Genomic DNA, 17,778 nt, shown 5'->3' with positions numbered 1-17,778 from the left:
TCGCCTGCCCACAACTGGCGCGCGACGCCGCTGACGCCACCTGAGCTTCCTGTTCCGCCATGAATGAATTCTACCCATCGATCTTCCGGTAGTATGATAACTGCCGGCCCCAGCATGTCAGGTCGACGTGTCGAGCCGTGCTCGCCACGGCCGGCCGCACCGCCGCCGTACACGCGAGCGCGCACCCGATCCCGATCCGGATTCCCGTCCCACTCGCAGCTCCAGTGCAAGACCCACTCTCCCTCTCTCCCACCTCGCACGGCGAGTGGTACTTCTCCGTGGTCCTAGCCGTACGCCTCCCCCGTCCCTCTCACCTCCACGCGGGCCCTGGCCCGCCCTGGCCCGCCTGTCCGCGTCGGCCAAGCGACCGCCCGCGCTACCCGCCCGGCTATATAGCGATGTCTGCCTCCACTGCGAGCCCATTCACTCGACCGGCGCTAGTACCTCATCTCCAACCAACCTCCGCCCCTTCGTCCTACCGAGCAGGCGATGAAGAAGGGGGGCCTGCTGGGGTGCGTGTCCACGGGCGCCTGCAGGGTGGCGCCGGGGGCCGTCGCCTCCCCGTCCTCGCCGACAGGGAAGGTGCCGGCGGGCCACGTCCCCGTCGTGGTCGGCGCGGAGGGCGAGGAGACGGAGCGCTTCCTCGTGCCGGCCGAGCTGCTCGGCCGCCCCGCCATCGCCGAGCTGCTACGCACCGCCGCGCAGGAGTACGGCTACGCGCGCCGCGGCCCGCTCCGCATCCCCTGCCCCGCCGCCGCCTTCAGGCGCCTCCTCAGCGCGCTCGCCGGGAGGGACTGCAGGGCGCTCGCGCTGCCCTACTACGCCGTCGTCGTTTAGATTCTAATGGTCAATCGTCAATCGATGAGCTTGTCTCGTCTCGTAGAGCTTAATTCCAGCGTCTCCGTCGGTCCGTTCGTTTCTTTGAGGGGTGGCTGTGCAGGGCTGTGTACGTACACGCGTTTGTGGTCGAGGACCCCATCGAGAGGCTTTCTAGCTAGATTTCATTTTGCTTCTCCTTCTTTTTTCCTTTCCCTCTCTTCTTTTTTGTTCTTCATAATATTCATGTATAAATTTGTTCATCCAGATCTATGAGATGATGCTTATGAACTCTGCGGAGTTGCACATCTTTGCGCTCGTGTTCTTTCTTGGAGTGGATGTAATAATACATACGGTTCTTTCTTTTTTCCCAGTAACGCGTATGTATAAATTTGTACATCCAGATCTATGAGATGCTTAAGAACTCTGTGAAGAAGCCAGTGCGAACATCTTCTTCGAAACGGTATTTCGCCCCACTATATTAATAGTGCGCACAACTTGCCCATTGTGTTCTTCCGGTATGAGACTGCTGTTTTCAGTTAACTGATTAGTTCACTCTTCTTTTCTGAAGCCAAGCGAACGGATATAGGACTCGTAATTTCCGCTTACTCCTTAATAGCCTCACACTAATATACTATGTAGGAAATTTGGTCATGCAAGTAGTTGCTGCCATTTATTCTGCCATACACTTAGATCAGATGCAGTCCAGATGATATGTATGGCCGAAACAAGCTTGTCATCAATCTGTAGGTTGGTCTTACTTGCCAACTCTAGGTATTTATTTGCCTTCAACCTTGACACATGTGTCTGTGGTGTGCTTTTTTTCAAATTAAATCTGTAAAAAAGAATATGTCGAAAAATGAAGACTTTTTCTGATGATAGTTGGTTTCCTCTTGGCCATTTGCGAGATATTTTCTGTCCCGTCAGTCTATCTGAATCACCTGCTGCCTATCTCAAGTCTCAGCTACTCCCCAAGACCCAAGGACAAAGGAAAGAGGAAATTGTTTTGTTTATTATGCACGTACTCCATTTTTCTAGTCAAACATAGAAATCAAAACCTCTGCTTTTTCCTCGTACGAGAAAATTCGATGCTCACCCAGATAATTTAAAGGCCTTAAGCAAGAGAAAAGTGTAGACATTATCTGAAGAACATAGCTGATCTGTCCACACAAAAAAATCCAAAAGTGTGCGGGGGAACACCCAAATAAAAAGGAACAGCGTGCGAGTGGAGGTGATAAGATTGGAATTCACTAACGGTTGGATAGTATAGGAATGGAATGGAATCGCAGGGGCAGTGCACAGCTGGTGGAGTCTAGGATCAGTAAACTAACAAACTGTCAAGCAGATGATCGAATAAGAGCAGAGAGATATGGCTATGGTGGCACAACATAATCCAAGAGTAGTATATGCAGAGGCAGTCGAGCGGAGGGCCATCCATAGTGGAACCGAACCAGCTAATCCTCGTCGACCGCCTCTTTACCGGCGATGGTTTGGGCGCATGAAAACCAGACGCTTTATAACGGCTTTGGTGTAGGTTAACCAATTGAGCGATTGTTCGTTTTGGCAAGTGGCCAATTGTGCTGCTGTTCTCCGTTAAGTGTATCGCTGAGTCCCTCGCATAAAAGGCGTGTGGAGCATAATTATCAAATGAAGGAAGAGAGAGCGAGGAGGAGGTGATAAGATTGGAATGGCTGCTTACAAAGGCGAGCACATCTGATGGATTCAGTCTACGATCAGTAAACAAATTAACAGTCATGTGGATGATCGAATCCAAATCGGGCTAGCTAAGGTGGCATTGTGGCAACAGCACAATGATATGACGGGATATATCCAACCGGATGCAGAGCACAGCTACCGGAGGACAATCCATGGTGGACGGAATCAAGTCAAAAAATCCCCCGTTGTATTAATTAAGTGAGCATCTTCAGTTTTTTGGCTTGAATTTTATCTATAAACATGAGCTATTTGCTGAATATATACAGCCGCAGGAGCATTTCAGACTTCTCGTAGTATAAAGTTTGATCACGTCATGATAGGCGATGAACATGGACAGAGTTAAGGAGCAAAATTTGATTGCTAACGGAACGTCTTTCCCAGTTGTTTGTGCAGGCAAGTGGCAATCTTTCTGCTCTTGGTTAAAGCAGCATCTATTAGTTGATGCTGCGAAATTACCTGTCTTAGGTTTGTGGATCAAAGCATGCTCTATTTAGTGCTTATCTCTTTCCGGAAAGCGATCTATTTTAATCAGCGAAGGATCTTTACAGAAAAAGAAAACACAGAGGGGGGAATGCAGACAGAACAAGACTGGCATTGTATATCTGCAGAAACACACTCTCCGGCCGGCCACTAAACTACTCAGGTACGTTACGTTGATTCCTCTTGAGCCGCAACATCGATCATTGGTGCTCTATCAGGCGCTCAAGACACACAGGTGTGTCCATGCCTGATAATTGCAGACAGCACACAACACACGAGCTAATTAATCAAATGCGGTCAGGTGCTCTGCCGCTTCCGGAGCACCAATGCGTGTTCTCCGAGTCATGCCGCATCGTCCAGCCTTGGAATTTGCCTCTTGGTGTAGTGAACTGGACAAAGCTGCCGGCATCAGGCTGAGTGGACTGGAGAGGGACTCAGCAACCAGAGACGGCGGTGGTCGGGCAAGAGGGCGTTCTTGGATCGGTGCCTCGGTGGAGCCCGTAATTTGGATCATCAGAAGGTAGTGCTTCCGTCGACTGACCTCAGAGGAAGCACATAAAGACTGCAGTCCAGTTGCCAATTGGTGCGAAAATAGCGGCCGATCCTGGGATGATAACGTTGAGGCTGTGCTTCTCATTTGCAACGTTTGTACCAGGTAGGCTATAACATTATTTCAGCTTATGAATACCTACACTTCATGCAAAAGAAGAGAGGGAGACATAAACAGTTTGGTGCTCTTTTCTTGCAAAAAAGAAAACAGTATGTGTTCACACGGGCTGGAGGAGCCATTTCGTGGAAAAGCTCTAAACAAACGGTAATTGCTCCATCTAGGATGCAATCAAAATATATAGCATGTTATGAGTCCACTAGGTAGTCTGTACAGGTAAAGAATTTTATTCCTTTGCTCAAAGTAACACATAGTAGAGTGGCAGACTCGCCCGTTGGCCGTTGGCGTGACCGTCCGGGACAAGGTGAACCTTCTCCGATTCTCCCCACAACTGCTTCTCCCTGTCCCGGAATTTCACAGCCAGCTATTTCTCATTTCCTACTGTAGTCTCAATTCTAGTTTTTTTAGGTCTGATTTTTGCATCTTAGATTTGGGAAAACTCCGATTACGTCATAGACTGTAGTGATTAATTATAGTACTACATGGTTCTATGATTACCTATACTATATAGTTCTTGTTTTGAGTTGTTCATGCATATATTGCTGCTAGAAATGTATTTTATGGACAAAAATATTAGTTATATAAGTTTCTGAAAATACTACAAATTCTATCTTTGTTGCTATATATAATTTGGTGTTTCAAAAAAAATTACATGTAGTTTTGTAGCTCCCCCCCCTCAAGGTCCGCCACTGTTGCCAAGCACATTGACATTAAGTATCGTGTACTGAAAGATAAAATCCAGGATCAAACAATTGATGTTAAGCATATAAGTACGACTCGTATGCTCGCCTTTTTGAGGAAACCGCCACCACTTTATTGAACAATAATTGTCAAAGGGATACAAAAATCGCATGCGGTATCTAAGAGCGTGATGTCGTGACTGTAATCACGATAAGTCGACGACCTAGCCATGCCGTGTGCCTCCGTGTTGGAAGTTCTCCGCTCATGAACAAACGAAGACGAGGCAAAACCATCAGCTGTTGACTTGACTTCATGGAAGATCGATCGTACTAAATTTGCAAGCTAGACATTACTTCCAGGCAGTCATAGGCCACCTTGATTCATGTGACATGGAGGTCTGTAGCCAAGGTGGAGAGCTTCCCGCTAACACGCTTCGAGAACAGAGGGATAATCTATAGCCTATATCACGACAACTGATATTCTAGTAAATGTATTCAAGTGCATATCTGAATTCTCAGCGGCTGAGCCTCCAAATTGATTCCGCTGAAAAAAGGTTAAAATGTTAGTCTTAATTTCATAGTTCTACGCTGCAACAGCGGGCTGATTTATAGGTGCACGAATAAAATTATCATTGGGGATAGCATATTCCCCAAGATTCTTTTCTACCATGGTTCTTATCTTTTGGTATTTTTTCTTATGATGATAAAAGAAACAAGTAACTAGTGTTTTTGGGTTTTCAAATAGTTGAAAAAAAGGTAAACTAATAACAGTAAATAAAACTTCAAACTAAAATGGAACTAACTAACAACATCTCTAGGAACCTTCCCGGAATAGCGAAATTGCTTCCCCGGTAACGATACCAGAAAAATAGTTGATACCTTCGATCCGGATTATGGATTGTAGTATGATAAGTTTTTTACTTAAAAGATCTAGGTTTAATCGAACCTTAGGAAGAAGCACTAATAAAATGGTGTAAAGGAAACATCTACAAAACTTTGTTAGTTGATTTGATTTTAAGTTTACCGGACCTATCTAGTTTACTTTGATTGGGTTGTGTTCGATGGATGGAAATAGGCTAGGGTCAAGAATTCTCCTGCAGCTATGCATACATATAGAAATGAAGTACAGATGTGTAGTAAATAAAATAGTGATAAGTGATTTGTGAGCAGCACATCTGTATATACTTTTGCCCCTAGAGCCAGAGGTGACAAGAACTTCTTGGTCCAACCATTGTTTCCACATCCGCGAGTAACAATAATTATTAACTAAACGAATACATAGTAAAGCATTAAACTAGATGATAATACCGTTGACCCCGAGTGAATCACTAAACATGTACCGTTACTTTCCCCTTTCTATCACCGAGGTTTCGCGGTAGCACGCCGTTCTCCCCTCATCCCACCTCTTCCCTTGATTGATCCGAAAGACATGGGTACCTACAGATCATCGAATCGAGGCAAAGACACAGTGATACAAGATTGCACAACTCCTATTCAGTTCTTACATATATTTATGAGATTAGATGCATATAAACGCTGCGAGGATTCACCCCAAACCGCGGCCTGTGAGGACTACTCACACATAATATCAAGATCAAATATAGAAATCATTGTTGCAAATACTTGAATTGAAATCACAATATTCTTACAATGGTCGTCAATTCTAAAGGATGTCTCTATTACAATGGTCATGGCTATGGACATGGAGGAGATGTGAGATGAAATGGATGAACTATGGTGGTGATCTCATTCGGTGTGGTGTAGATGGATATGATGGATGGCGGCTTTGTTTGGTGACGAATGACTCTCTTTTTGGCGTCGGTTCCTTCACAGAAATTATAGGGTTTGACATCGGGAAGGCTGCGGTACCCCGTACGGGCGGACGGTATGGACGGGGCTTGCCCGTATCGATGTCCGCTAAACTCCCTAGAACCGCCTTTCGATGTCTGGTCAACTTTGCGGTACTTGTGGCGCGATTTTCTTTAGTTATTGAAAGTTCATTTGCTATTATGACGTGATTTCCTACACACCATTCAAAGATAGAAGAGATTGCACATCTTTGCAATAATTAGCCATTAGTAACACGTTGAGAGAGAAACTTAGTTAAATTTTGACATAGCTAAAGGTTTAAACATGAGAAAAAGTGACGTATTCCACAACCATCATCTGCCATTTATCCCCTCGTGAGCATGAGCTTCCACCATGAGCGGCCATGTTTCTCATGTTTTTTCTCCTCCTAGTGTTGGTAGTGGTGCCCCCACTACTAAGCTGGTGGTGATGCCATCTCTCTCTATGCTCATTTCGCTACTTCCACCCCCTTCGTGCTCCATTCGTTGTTTCCTCTCCATGAGTGCTTTGTTATGTAACTTTTACTTTCTAGGGAGTGGGGGGTGGGGGGAGGGGGCACGAGCTCTACGATCCAACCAATTGGAAGAGAATGAATAGATTCCTTTTCGAGAGCGATTCAAGCCTTATTAAAGTGAAGGTACCGAAAGGATATCTTCCCAATCTTTAGGTGACTTTAAGGGCACGAGAGAAAAAAAACATAACCAATAAAAGATCATACGATAGCTGACTCTACAAACCGAAGGAAAGTTTACAAACCGAAGGAAAGGCTGCACACCTTCCGTAGGGGCGTTAAGACCGATACGAAAATATGACTGTCGCGGGGAACATTTGGTAATGGTATTGATCCTCTATGTTCTTTTTTATGTGTTCTTAGTTATATTTTGATTCTTTTGAACAAGAATCCAATAAACTAGCAAGAATTTACTATACTTTGCCATGTTGCATCGATGACGGGCATCCGAAAACGGAATGAATTGTTTTGCAAGCTGCCATTGAAATACTGGGATCTTTGCTGGTATTGGATCTTCCAAAGTGAAGTACAATCTTTAACCTCTTGTTTTGATTCAAACTCGCAGATGTCTACTCCATCCAAGCTTCACGACGGCGTCTGGGGCTTACGAGCATATGGTATGCTGACTATATCGAGAAGACACATGCCTAATCGTAGTGCTACACCTAGAAATCCTCCACATTTCGGGTACAAGTCAGTATCGACCTAATAACTTCAATAAAGTATTTAGGCAAACGATTTAAATTCCACGATGTGGATGTACCATTATTTAAGGCCGCCATTGACACCGGTGGATCTGCCTTAATGCAAGCCATCTGCCTCAAAGCAAAGTCTCTTGGAATCCCGTTATAGTTCTGGGCGCGAGTTCCCTCCCTTGATTCAGTACCCTTTTGCCCTCAATATTGGAGTGTCAAATTTGTGATGGGTGGTTACGAAACGTAGCCTCAAGGAAATCGGAATCAGGGTAGTATACAGTCTTCAACACCCTTGAGCTAAGAGTTTAAGGATTTTGCAAACTCCTCCAAGCTTTGCCACACTAGTAAAGCGAGGTTAAAGAGCTCGATAAATCCGGAGTCAGTTGTACATCAGCTCTAATCCTTTTTTTTAGTTTTTTTAGAGTAATCCTTTTTTTTACTTTTTTTTTGGATAAAGCAGCTCTAATTCTTCTCTTGGAGGCCCGTCTGGCCCTCTCAATCTGCCGGGAAGAGAGAAATAGTGAAGACAGAACGTGCCTTCTGGCCCATACAGTCCAGGATAACTGGATAAGGCCTGCCCACGACTCGTACGGAACCTAACGGTACATGAATCGAGGTCACTTGTGGGACAGTGGGAGGGAAGGAAAGATGGGATGAGATGAGACAGAGGAAGAGACGACGACTCTCCCCAATATTTATACTACCTCCGTTTCAAGGAATAAGGCGCACACGTATTCCAAGACGAACTTTGACCATAAAAATTGAGCAACAAAATCTTAATTATATTATATATAATTAGTATTGTTGGATTCGTATTGAAACGAACTTTTTAATGATATTAATTTAGGGATATTTGTTCTCGTGCCCCTGGTTCGTTACTTGTACTTAGTTTTCCCCAGCCTCTTAACTTTTTCTCAGTTTTCCCCTCCCTCTAGTTTGAAACCCCTCGCAGAGGCTCGGACGGGAGGGTTGCCGTCTGGTTAGAGGCCTTCCGTTACCGGTGACGGCTAGGGAGCCGCGGTGGTTTTAACTTGACCGTTGCTTTCGAAATGTGTTGACTATTGACTGGAAGAGCTGACCCAAAGCTTTCCCCTCCGCCCGAGACTGGAGGAGCTCACGCACCGCCCCTCCGCCGCCACGCCATCCTGCCCACCTACCTTATGGCGCCGTCCGCCGCCGAGCCGGCCCCGCCCCCACCACTACCCCCGGGCTCCGCCTCCACCAGATCTGGATCTACCCCTGTCCTCTTTGTAATTCCGTCTGGTGTGCCGCCTATTCCCGTCAGCCGTGGAGAAGATTGGGAATCGGAGGGATCTAACGCATGGATTCCATCTGGGTAAGCATCGTCTGCCTATGTGAATTAACAGTAGGCAGTTTTTGAGCGCCAATCATTGTTGCTCAACTAACTGCGTTGCTTTTCGAATAGGATGGATCCAGCGCTGGCTTTTCGGCTGGTGGTTAGGCTGGATTCTAGCTTTACGCGTGATTCTAAACGCTGTAAGACTGGGTTTGACTTTCCTGCGTTGGTTGCAACCACCATCTCGTTAAGGGATTTCAAAGCTAACATCTTCGATCAGTACCCCTGGAGCTCTTTCGATGCAGTTCATTTCGAATATTTCAACAACCCGGAGGGAAGATTTGTTCCACTAATTTCTGAAGACGATCTGGGAATTCTTTTTGCTTTGAATGCTTCTTGCCGGTTCGGTAAAATTCGTATCCATGTGGACAGGGGCCAGGCATCATCAGTCTTTGGGGCATCATCAGGTGGTCGGGCATCATGTCTCTCTACTGCTGCTGCCTCTGCTAATAGTGTGCGCCGTGGCGCTCCTTGTAGGTCCACAGCAGCACCATCTGTCCCCATTGCTAGTGGTAGCCAGATCGTTCGTACGGTTGATGTGGAGGACGATGCAGACATTGAGGATCAGTCTCCTCAAGATGATGAGGATGAGTTGATGTTTCCTGAATTGGTAGATCGATGCAGTAAGCAGGCAATGGAGGATCAATACATGGAAGATATTGCTTTTGGTGCCAGATTTGATGACACTGATGATGAAGAGAAGAATGAGAATGATGACAGCCTCGTTTTAGCTGATTACGAAGGTGAAGACTTGCCAACAATTGAGTGGAACAGGGAGAACCCTCAGCTTGCAGAAGGCACCGTGTTTCAAACGATGATGGACTGCCGTAATGCAATTACTACATATTGCATTCTCTCTAAGAATAATTATGAGGTTATTAAAAGTGAGCCAGGTAGGTTCACAGTTAAATGCCCATACAAGAGGCGTAGGTGGAGGCTGCATGCATCCACAATGCGCAGAAGCAGCTTGGTTCAGGTACTACCCCAACCAGTTGTGTATTTTAGATCACGGTGTAAATTTTTTTATCTATTACTGACATCCCTTATCATTATATTTCAGATAAAGAAGAATGAGCACGTCCATTCTTGTCCACCTCTAGGGGGAGAGCCAGAGCTGAAAACAAAGCTAGCGAAGACTAGGTGGTTGGCAGATATAATCCTAGATTGGCTGAGAGAAAATCCTTCACTTGGTCCAAAAGCACTCGTAAAAAAGGTGGTTGAGAAGTATAAAATGGAAGTACCTTACATGAGGATGTTCTATGCAAAGAAAATGGCTCTTGACAAGATCAATGGTCCATGGAATGAAAGCTTTCAGTTGCTTTACACTTTCAAAGCTGAAGTGGAGATGGCTAGTCCAGGCAGTGTTGTAGCGATAGACAAGCATACAGTTCCCTACAAATTGAAAAGCGGGAAGGTAATGCACAAGGAATGTTTTAGAAGGGCTTTTGTTTGTTTCAAAGCTTGCTGGAAAGGCTTTTTGGACGGTTGCAGGCCTTATGTGGCCGTGAATGCATCAGCTCTTCATGGCTGGTTTAAAGGACAGCTAGTTGCTGCTACTGCAGTTGGTGGACATAATTGGATGTTCCCTGTTGCTTATGGGGTTTTGGAGGTTGAGTCACAAGAAAGTTGGACTTGGTTTCTGCAGAATTTGCGCGACCTTATAGGTCATCCACCAGGACTTGTTATCCACACAGACGCTTGCAAAGGTTTGGAGACTGCGGTAGAAGCAGTATTCCCTGGAGTGGAGCATAGGGAATGTATGCGACACTTGGTACAGAATTTTACAAAGAAATTCAAGGGTAAAGTTTTTACTGACAACCTATGGCCAGCTTCATACACATGCAGCTCTAGGAAGCATCTGTTTCATTTGGATGTGTTGTATAAACAAAAACCTGGGGTGAAGGAGTACTTGGATGAACATCATGGTAGGGTGTGGTCAAGAAGCCAATTCAATGAAATTTGCAAGGTAGACTATGTAACAAGTAACTTTGCGGAGAGTTTCAATTCAAAGGTCAAGTCATTGAAAGGGCTTATGCTGTGGCAAATATTTGATAAGATTAGGCAGATGATCATGATAAAGATCGATCTGCGTCAAAGAATTGCATCCACAAAATATGCTGGCCATCTCATGCTCCCATCTTTGATTAAGTATTTGCATGACAGGGCAAAACAATTGAGGATGCAATGCGTCAGAAAAGGAATGGAGGCTGAGGTAACCTACACTGATAGTCAAAACAGGCAGTGGAGGTATCTAGCGAGTTTGGTTGATAGGACATGCCATTGTAGGGGATGGCAGATCCGTGGGATACCCTGCATACACGCATTGTTTTTCATGAGTGTTATAGGGGGTGAAGATGGTGAAGTTGATCAGTATGTGTCAGAGTATTTCTCTGTTCCAAAATTTAGGGCTGCATATGCTATGAATGTTCCTACCTTGTTGGGAAAAGACCAATGGATGAAAGTCGATCCAGGCTTCAAACTGTACTCTCCAGTATTGACTAGACCGGCAGGTAGGCCGAGGAAGAATAGGATCAGAGCTAGTGCAGAGGATGGTGCACCGATTCGAAAATGTAAGTGCAAACATTGTGGAATCCCTGGACACATTGCTAGGCTTTGTAAAAATGGAGTTGACCCAGCTTTTGGAATGGAAGATCAAAGGGAGCAAAGAATGCAGAGGAGAATGAAGCAGCAATTCAACTTGAGATTGAAGCAGCAGTTCAACATGAGGAGATTGAAGTAGCAAATGCAGAGGAGATTGAAGCAGCAATTGAACATGAGGAGATTGAACCGATGGATCGAGAGCAGAGGGAACAGATGGATGTAGAGCTGCTTCAACCGATGAGTCTAGAGGAGAAGGAACAGTATAATCGAGAGTGCACCGAAAGTGCTATGGCCCAGATTATTGCTAACTTCGAAGAGCAGATGGTAGAAGAAAAAGCACAAGCTTCGCAGAAGAAGAAGAGCAAGAAAGAGGGCAAAAGGAAGGTAGACACCGGTAATATCCCTGGTAGGGTTACCCGGAGTAAGGTGGTGGCCCCAGCAAGTAACACCAGGAGCAAGAGAAAGATTTTATTCTGAACAACTAATTTGAATTTGTATGAACAATTTGTATTGGGGTTCCCTTTGTATTGGGGATGCCTTTGTGTTGAACAATTTTAATTTGTATGAAAATTTTGAATTAGTATGAACAATTTGAATTTGTATGAACAATTTGTATTGGGGATCCCTTTGTGTTCAACAATTTGAATTTGTATGAACAATTTGTATGCCACATTTAAGCCACATTTATCATTTTCTCTAGGGTTTAGGGTTTTAGGGTTTTAGGGTTTAGGGTTTAATTCAAAATAATTCAAAACATGGTGGAACCTTCCCATGGAGTCTTGTTATGTTACCTACAACCTAGAGAAATAATAATGGAAAAGGAAATATAGAGATATGAAGTTTTTATGCCAAAAGCTTCAAAACCACTTCCTAGTCCATGAGCTACTAGCTATGAAGATGCAGGGCTTTCTGCTCAATACACCTCCCAAATACCCACTATGCCTACAAACTTTGTCCAAATGAGTCCAAATTCGTCACACTTGTGTATCTTTGAATTGCAAACAATATCTAGTCGGCCAAAATGTAATATATTGTTCAAATAACACAATTTTACAATTTTTATGCCAAAAGCTTCAATTTCCCTTAGTCCCTTTATTATTTGGGTGCCCCTGTTTTACTTAGTGTTACTCAGTTTTCCCCCTCCGGGCCCACTTGTTTTACTCAGTCCTACTCAGTTTTGCCCTTCCGATAAATATTTCCTCACTTTTCCCCCTCTTATTTCTACTCAGTTTTCCTAACTTGTACTCACTGGCTGATCTCTGATTGGTCGAGATGTATGTCACACGGATCTTGGTTGGTTGAAAGCTCAACGAACGCTTGCACCGTACGATCATTTATGATCGGACGGCCTGTATATCTCTCTCTACCACGATGGACGCATACGGAGATAAGAGCAGAGCACATGCCTACCAACCCTGGCAGTCGCATATTCCAGTCGCATCTTCCTCCCTCCTCTTTCCTCTCTTACTCCGGCGGTCGCAGCGGCGCGGATCTAACCATGCGTGCGGCGCCGTGCGGCGGCGCGGATCTAACCGTGCGTGCGGTGGCGTGCGGCGGCGCGGATCTAAGAGTGCCAGTGAGGATCTAACCGTCAGAAATAGTTGAAATGTCTCTCTCTGTCTCACTTTCGTTTCTCTTCTCAGATCTGTTGAATGATGAAGGACAACAAGACGGCGGCCGTGCCGACAGTGGTCATCGATGACACGAACATTGAAGCCATCGCCTACAACATCGCTTCGACGGCGCAGATCCAGCATTCAATGTCGGAGGCTGTTGATGTCTCACTTCCGTTGCCCTCCTCAGATCCATTGCTGATGAAGGACAACAAGACGGCGGCCATGCCGACAGTGGTCATCGATGCCACGAACATTGAAGCCATCGCCTACAACATCGCTTCGACGGTGCAGATCCAGCATTCAATGTCGGAGGCTGTTGATGTCTCACCTCCGGTGCCGAGAGTGCGAATCGATGCCAAGACAATTGAAGCCATCGTCTACAACCGCGCTGCAAAGCCACCATTCCAGCCCTCCGCAGATCCGTCGCTGATGAAGTACACCAAGACAGCGGCGGTTCCGACAGTGGTCATCGATGCCACGAACATTGAAGCCATCGCCGATAACATCGCTTCAACGGCGGATGGCGCAGATGACCACCCTCAGCCGCCCGTCGTCCCGGCCTTTCTTGCCCATCGCTGCGCGGCCGTGTTCGACGCCGCAAATTGAGATAAATTATGATAAATTTGTATTTTTCAATTTCCAATTGGGATAAAATTGTTCGAACTACTACCACCGTCTCAAAAAAAGCTTCTCCACGTTCTTGATGTGTCCATGTACATCCGTATGTATGATTTGAATTCTATCCCAACTTGATTGGGAAGATATTGATATGTATTTGATCCGGTGGCTGGTACATGCTTTCACTTTTGGGATCCCTTCACTTTTATAAAATGTTTATGCATGCTAAAATTATCGCGCGCATTACATAGCATAACTAGAAAATTGTACGCCAAAATACAGTGTTAGAGCCACAACAAAATACAGTGGTTAGAGCCATCTACTGAATAACAATTCTATACTAAATCGTCTACCAGAACCACATAACTGCTAGGACAGGGATGACACCTAATAAAACTGCCCAGATGAATCTACTTTTCTCCTCTCCCATCACTTTAAGTTCATGTTCTAGATTTTCTACCACTTGATCAAATACGGCAAGATCTGTCTCAACTCTCAACTTCTCCTTGCGAATAAGCTCTGAATTCTTTTTTTCTTCCTCCACAATACGCTTCAGCTCGAATATCATCAGGTTTTTACGGGCCAATTCATAACCTAAATTGGCCACCTTCTCCTCCAAATCCATCCTCTGGCTACACCACTGGGTTGATTCATCTTGGTATGCAATGTACCATGGATCATCGGCTTGCCTGGCTAACTGTAACAATAATGGAAAAAAGAACAACTGAAATCACTCCAACAGGCCATGGCGGAACTTTCAACGGTAGTACAGAGAGCTGAAGCTAGCTACCTGCACTTCCGACGAGGTAGGAGAAGTAGAACGTGGTTACGACATGATCGAATCCCCACCCTCGCTGGTGTACCCGCTACGACCAGACATGAGGACTATTTCGTACCTGCAAACTCCAATAAATTACGGGAACCGAATCGATTAGGGAGCGGGGGAGGCAGAAGCGGAGGTCTTACCAAGCTATACTACCAATTGGTGCGCGGAACAAATCCCGATCGTCGTGGGCGGTGGATCTGCTTGCGGCGGACTTTCCTGCGGTGGGTACAATGTGTGCGGACGAAACAAGTGCTGGAGCCGTGGTTGACGTGCAGCGCCGCAGTCCGTCTGACGCCGCCGGGGGACAGAGCCGGCGGCGCGACGAGGCGCCGGCGATGGCTGCTCCGTCCGACGGTGGGGAACGAGCTGCCAGCGGTTCTCCGGTCTAGCTTAAGAATAATTAATTAGCGAACTTGTTGCTTCTCTCTATGATATTCTCTAAAGACATATATCAGAGCGGCAATATGTGTCTTTTCCTGAAAAATAGACGACCCCACTGGTCATTGGCTACGGAGGCCCCACAGAGCGGCAATATATGATTTTCTCTAAATAAATAGACGACCCCACTGGTCATTGGCTGCGGCAGCTCCACAGAGCGGCAATATGTCTTTTCCTGAAAAATATACGACCCCACTGGTCATTGGCTGCGGCGGCCCCACAGAGCGGCAATATATGATTTTCTCTAAATAAATAGACGACCCCACTGGTCATTGGCTGCGGCAGCCCCACAGAGCGGCAATATATGTCTTTTCATGAAAAATATATGACCCCACTGGTCATTGGCTGCGGAGGCTCCACAGAGCAGCAATATATGATTTTCTTTAAATAAATAGACGACCCCACTGGTCATTGGCTGCGGCAGCCCCACAGAGGGCTGCAACTCGCCTGCATGAAGCAGGAATCGCTAGTAATCGCCGGTCAGCCATACGGCGGTGAATCCGTTCCCGGGCCTTGTACACACCGCCCGTCACACTATAGGAGTTGGCCATGTTTGAAGTCATTACCCTTAACCGTAAGGAGGGGGATGCCTAAGGCTAGGCTTGCGACTGGAGTGAAGTCGTAACAAGGTAGCCGTACTGGAAGGTGCGGCTGGATCACCTCCTTTTCAGGGAGAGCTAATGCTTATGCTTATTGGGTATTTTGGTTTGACACTTCTTCACGCCCAAAAAGAAGGCAGCTACGTCTGGGCTAAACTTAGATATGGAAGTGTTCTTTCGTTTAGGGTGAAGTAAGACCAAGCTCATGAGCTTATTATCCTAGGTCGGAACAAATTAGTTGATAGTGATAGGATCCCTTTTTTGACGTCCCCATGATGGCAATATATGTCTTTTCCTGAAAAATATACGACCCCACTGGTCATTGACTGCGGCAGCCCTATAGAGCGGCCCCATTTGTCATTGACAGCAACGCGTATAAAATCATGACATAAAACGGCCCACACGTCAGCGATAGATGGATGGCTGCTCCGACGTGTCTCCTGACCCTACCCGTCAGCACGAGACGGTCAGGGAGGAGCTGCCCCTGTGCGGCTAGGGCTGGAATTCGAGCCGAGCCGAGCCAGCTCGGCTTGACTCGCTAAAGCTCGGTCAACAATCGAGTTAGCTCGACTCGACTCGTTTATCAATCGAGTCTGGATTTAAAACTCGGCTCGACTCGTAAAGCTCGCGAGTAACTCACGAGTAGCTCGTTTAAAATGGTCAAATAGAACATGCAATATTTACAATGCATTTTCCCCGGATATTTGGGCATAAATAATGAACAACAAGCATTTGGACTATGGTACCACAAAAATATAAACTCCAACGATCAATATATCATCAGCATAAGATTGCCAAGTTTCAGAAACCACAAATATACTTGCGCATTTTGGTGGGCTTGGGCCGAATTCATCTTTACCGAGCTAAACGAGCTACTCACGAGTTTGATGAACTCGGCTCGTTTAGCTTGAACTTGTTTAATGAAAAAATATGAAACTCGGCTTGGCTCGTTATACACCGAGTTCGAGTCGAGACGAGTCGAGTCACGAGTTACTCGTTTAGCTCGCGAGTTTCGAGTTTTAATTCCAGGCCTATGTGCGGCCCCACCCGGTCAGACTAACGGTCATGGCCTCTGACCTGACGGCTACCGGCCGTTCCAGCTCTTGTGCGTGTTTCAAACTAGAGGAGGGGAAAACTGAGGAAAAACTAAGGGACTGGGGAAACTGAGTACAACTAACGAACCAGGGGCACGAAAATAAAAATCCCATTAATTTAATACAAAAAATATTTATATATTTGATGTAATTCTTAGTTAAACAAAAAAAAAGCATGTAAAACGAGGGCGACTTACTCCGTAGTATCTGGGAACCCATCGACCATTCGCCAACCCTGCAACCTCGGCGTGATCATCCTCATGGAACCCTCCCGCACCGGCACCCGCAAAGCGCTCCACCGTGCGGTGCTCCGTGGAGTACCTGTACCCCTGCGTGTCTCGGCTCCGTCACCGCCGCCTCCTCGCCTTCCTCTCGCGCCATGGCTTCAGCTCCACCTTCGAAGCGTACTATCGATCGACCACGCCTAAATCTCCTCGATGACCTGGTCCGGTTGCCCAACTGCTCAGACAAGCCACACACCGTTCTCCCCATCCGATCCTGGTATTCCTACTTAAATCTTCACCCTTGTTCCGAATCCTGGCGATCTAGTCGCGTTCTCAATAAGTACAGAATTGAGTTTCAGTTTCATTGGTAATTGTTTTGACTTTACTTGTACCTTCTGTTCATAATGTTTAGTTCTCACCGAAGGCATCGCCTGAAGAAAATAGACCGAACTTCAGCTTCTGATCTTGCGAAATTCTACCTTCAGAAGAAGAGGAGGTACACCATTACTCAAGAACTGTCTGGTTCTTATGTCTCTGGTTTTTTAACATCTAGACAGACACTCATGTATGTGCTCTGCTTTGTCCAGCCTGCCAGTTTTAAGACCATGCACTATGTGTGAAGAAAGCGAACCATAACCTTCTCTCCCCTCCTCTTGAACCGGTTCTATACATAGTGAGGCATCGGTTCACATATTCTGACACAAGAAGCGGACTCAAGAAGATGGTTCGCTTTTTACATGCAAATGTGGGACCTAGCAGTGGAATTGTGAGAGAAATGAGATGCATGCATGCAAGGATGTGAGCAGAGAGGGTCCTACCACCGATTCAATACATAGCAGCTTCTCTAAAGAGGTTCAAAACTCTGACACCAATTTTTTTGAGCCGGCGCTACATAGTACATGGTCTAAGTCGCTTTGAGGCGAGTTCTGAAGGTATACTTTGTGATATTATGTTATTAACTTCCTTGTAAGCATCTTATACTCTGCGATTAA

At 45.9% G+C, this 17,778-nt stretch overlaps 1 protein-coding gene across 1 annotated transcript; it reads left to right on the top strand.

Moving 5' to 3' along the window:
* The first annotated feature begins 398 nt into the window (after window positions 1-398).
* LOC127336162 (auxin-responsive protein SAUR71) lies at window positions 399-1,193 on the top strand. Its single transcript, XM_051362945.2, has one exon. It carries the CDS (start codon window positions 490-492, stop codon window positions 835-837), a length of 348 nt encoding a protein of 115 aa, XP_051218905.1. The 5' UTR covers window positions 399-489; the 3' UTR covers window positions 838-1,193.
* The last annotated feature ends 16,585 nt before the right edge of the window (window positions 1,194-17,778 follow it).

Source organism: Lolium perenne, chromosome 2, assembly GCF_019359855.2.
Source record: "Lolium perenne isolate Kyuss_39 chromosome 2, Kyuss_2.0, whole genome shotgun sequence".
Lineage (NCBI taxonomy): Eukaryota > Viridiplantae > Streptophyta > Magnoliopsida > Poales > Poaceae > Lolium > Lolium perenne.
The sequence above is the reverse complement of the archived record's forward strand: the minus strand, read 5'-3'. Positions and strand labels throughout refer to the sequence as shown.

Excerpts from the sequence above, each read along its gene's own strand:
- LOC127336162 (XM_051362945.2), top strand. The coding sequence starts at position 490 with ATGAAGAAGGGGGGCCTGCTGGGGTGCGTGTCCACGGGCGCCTGCAGG.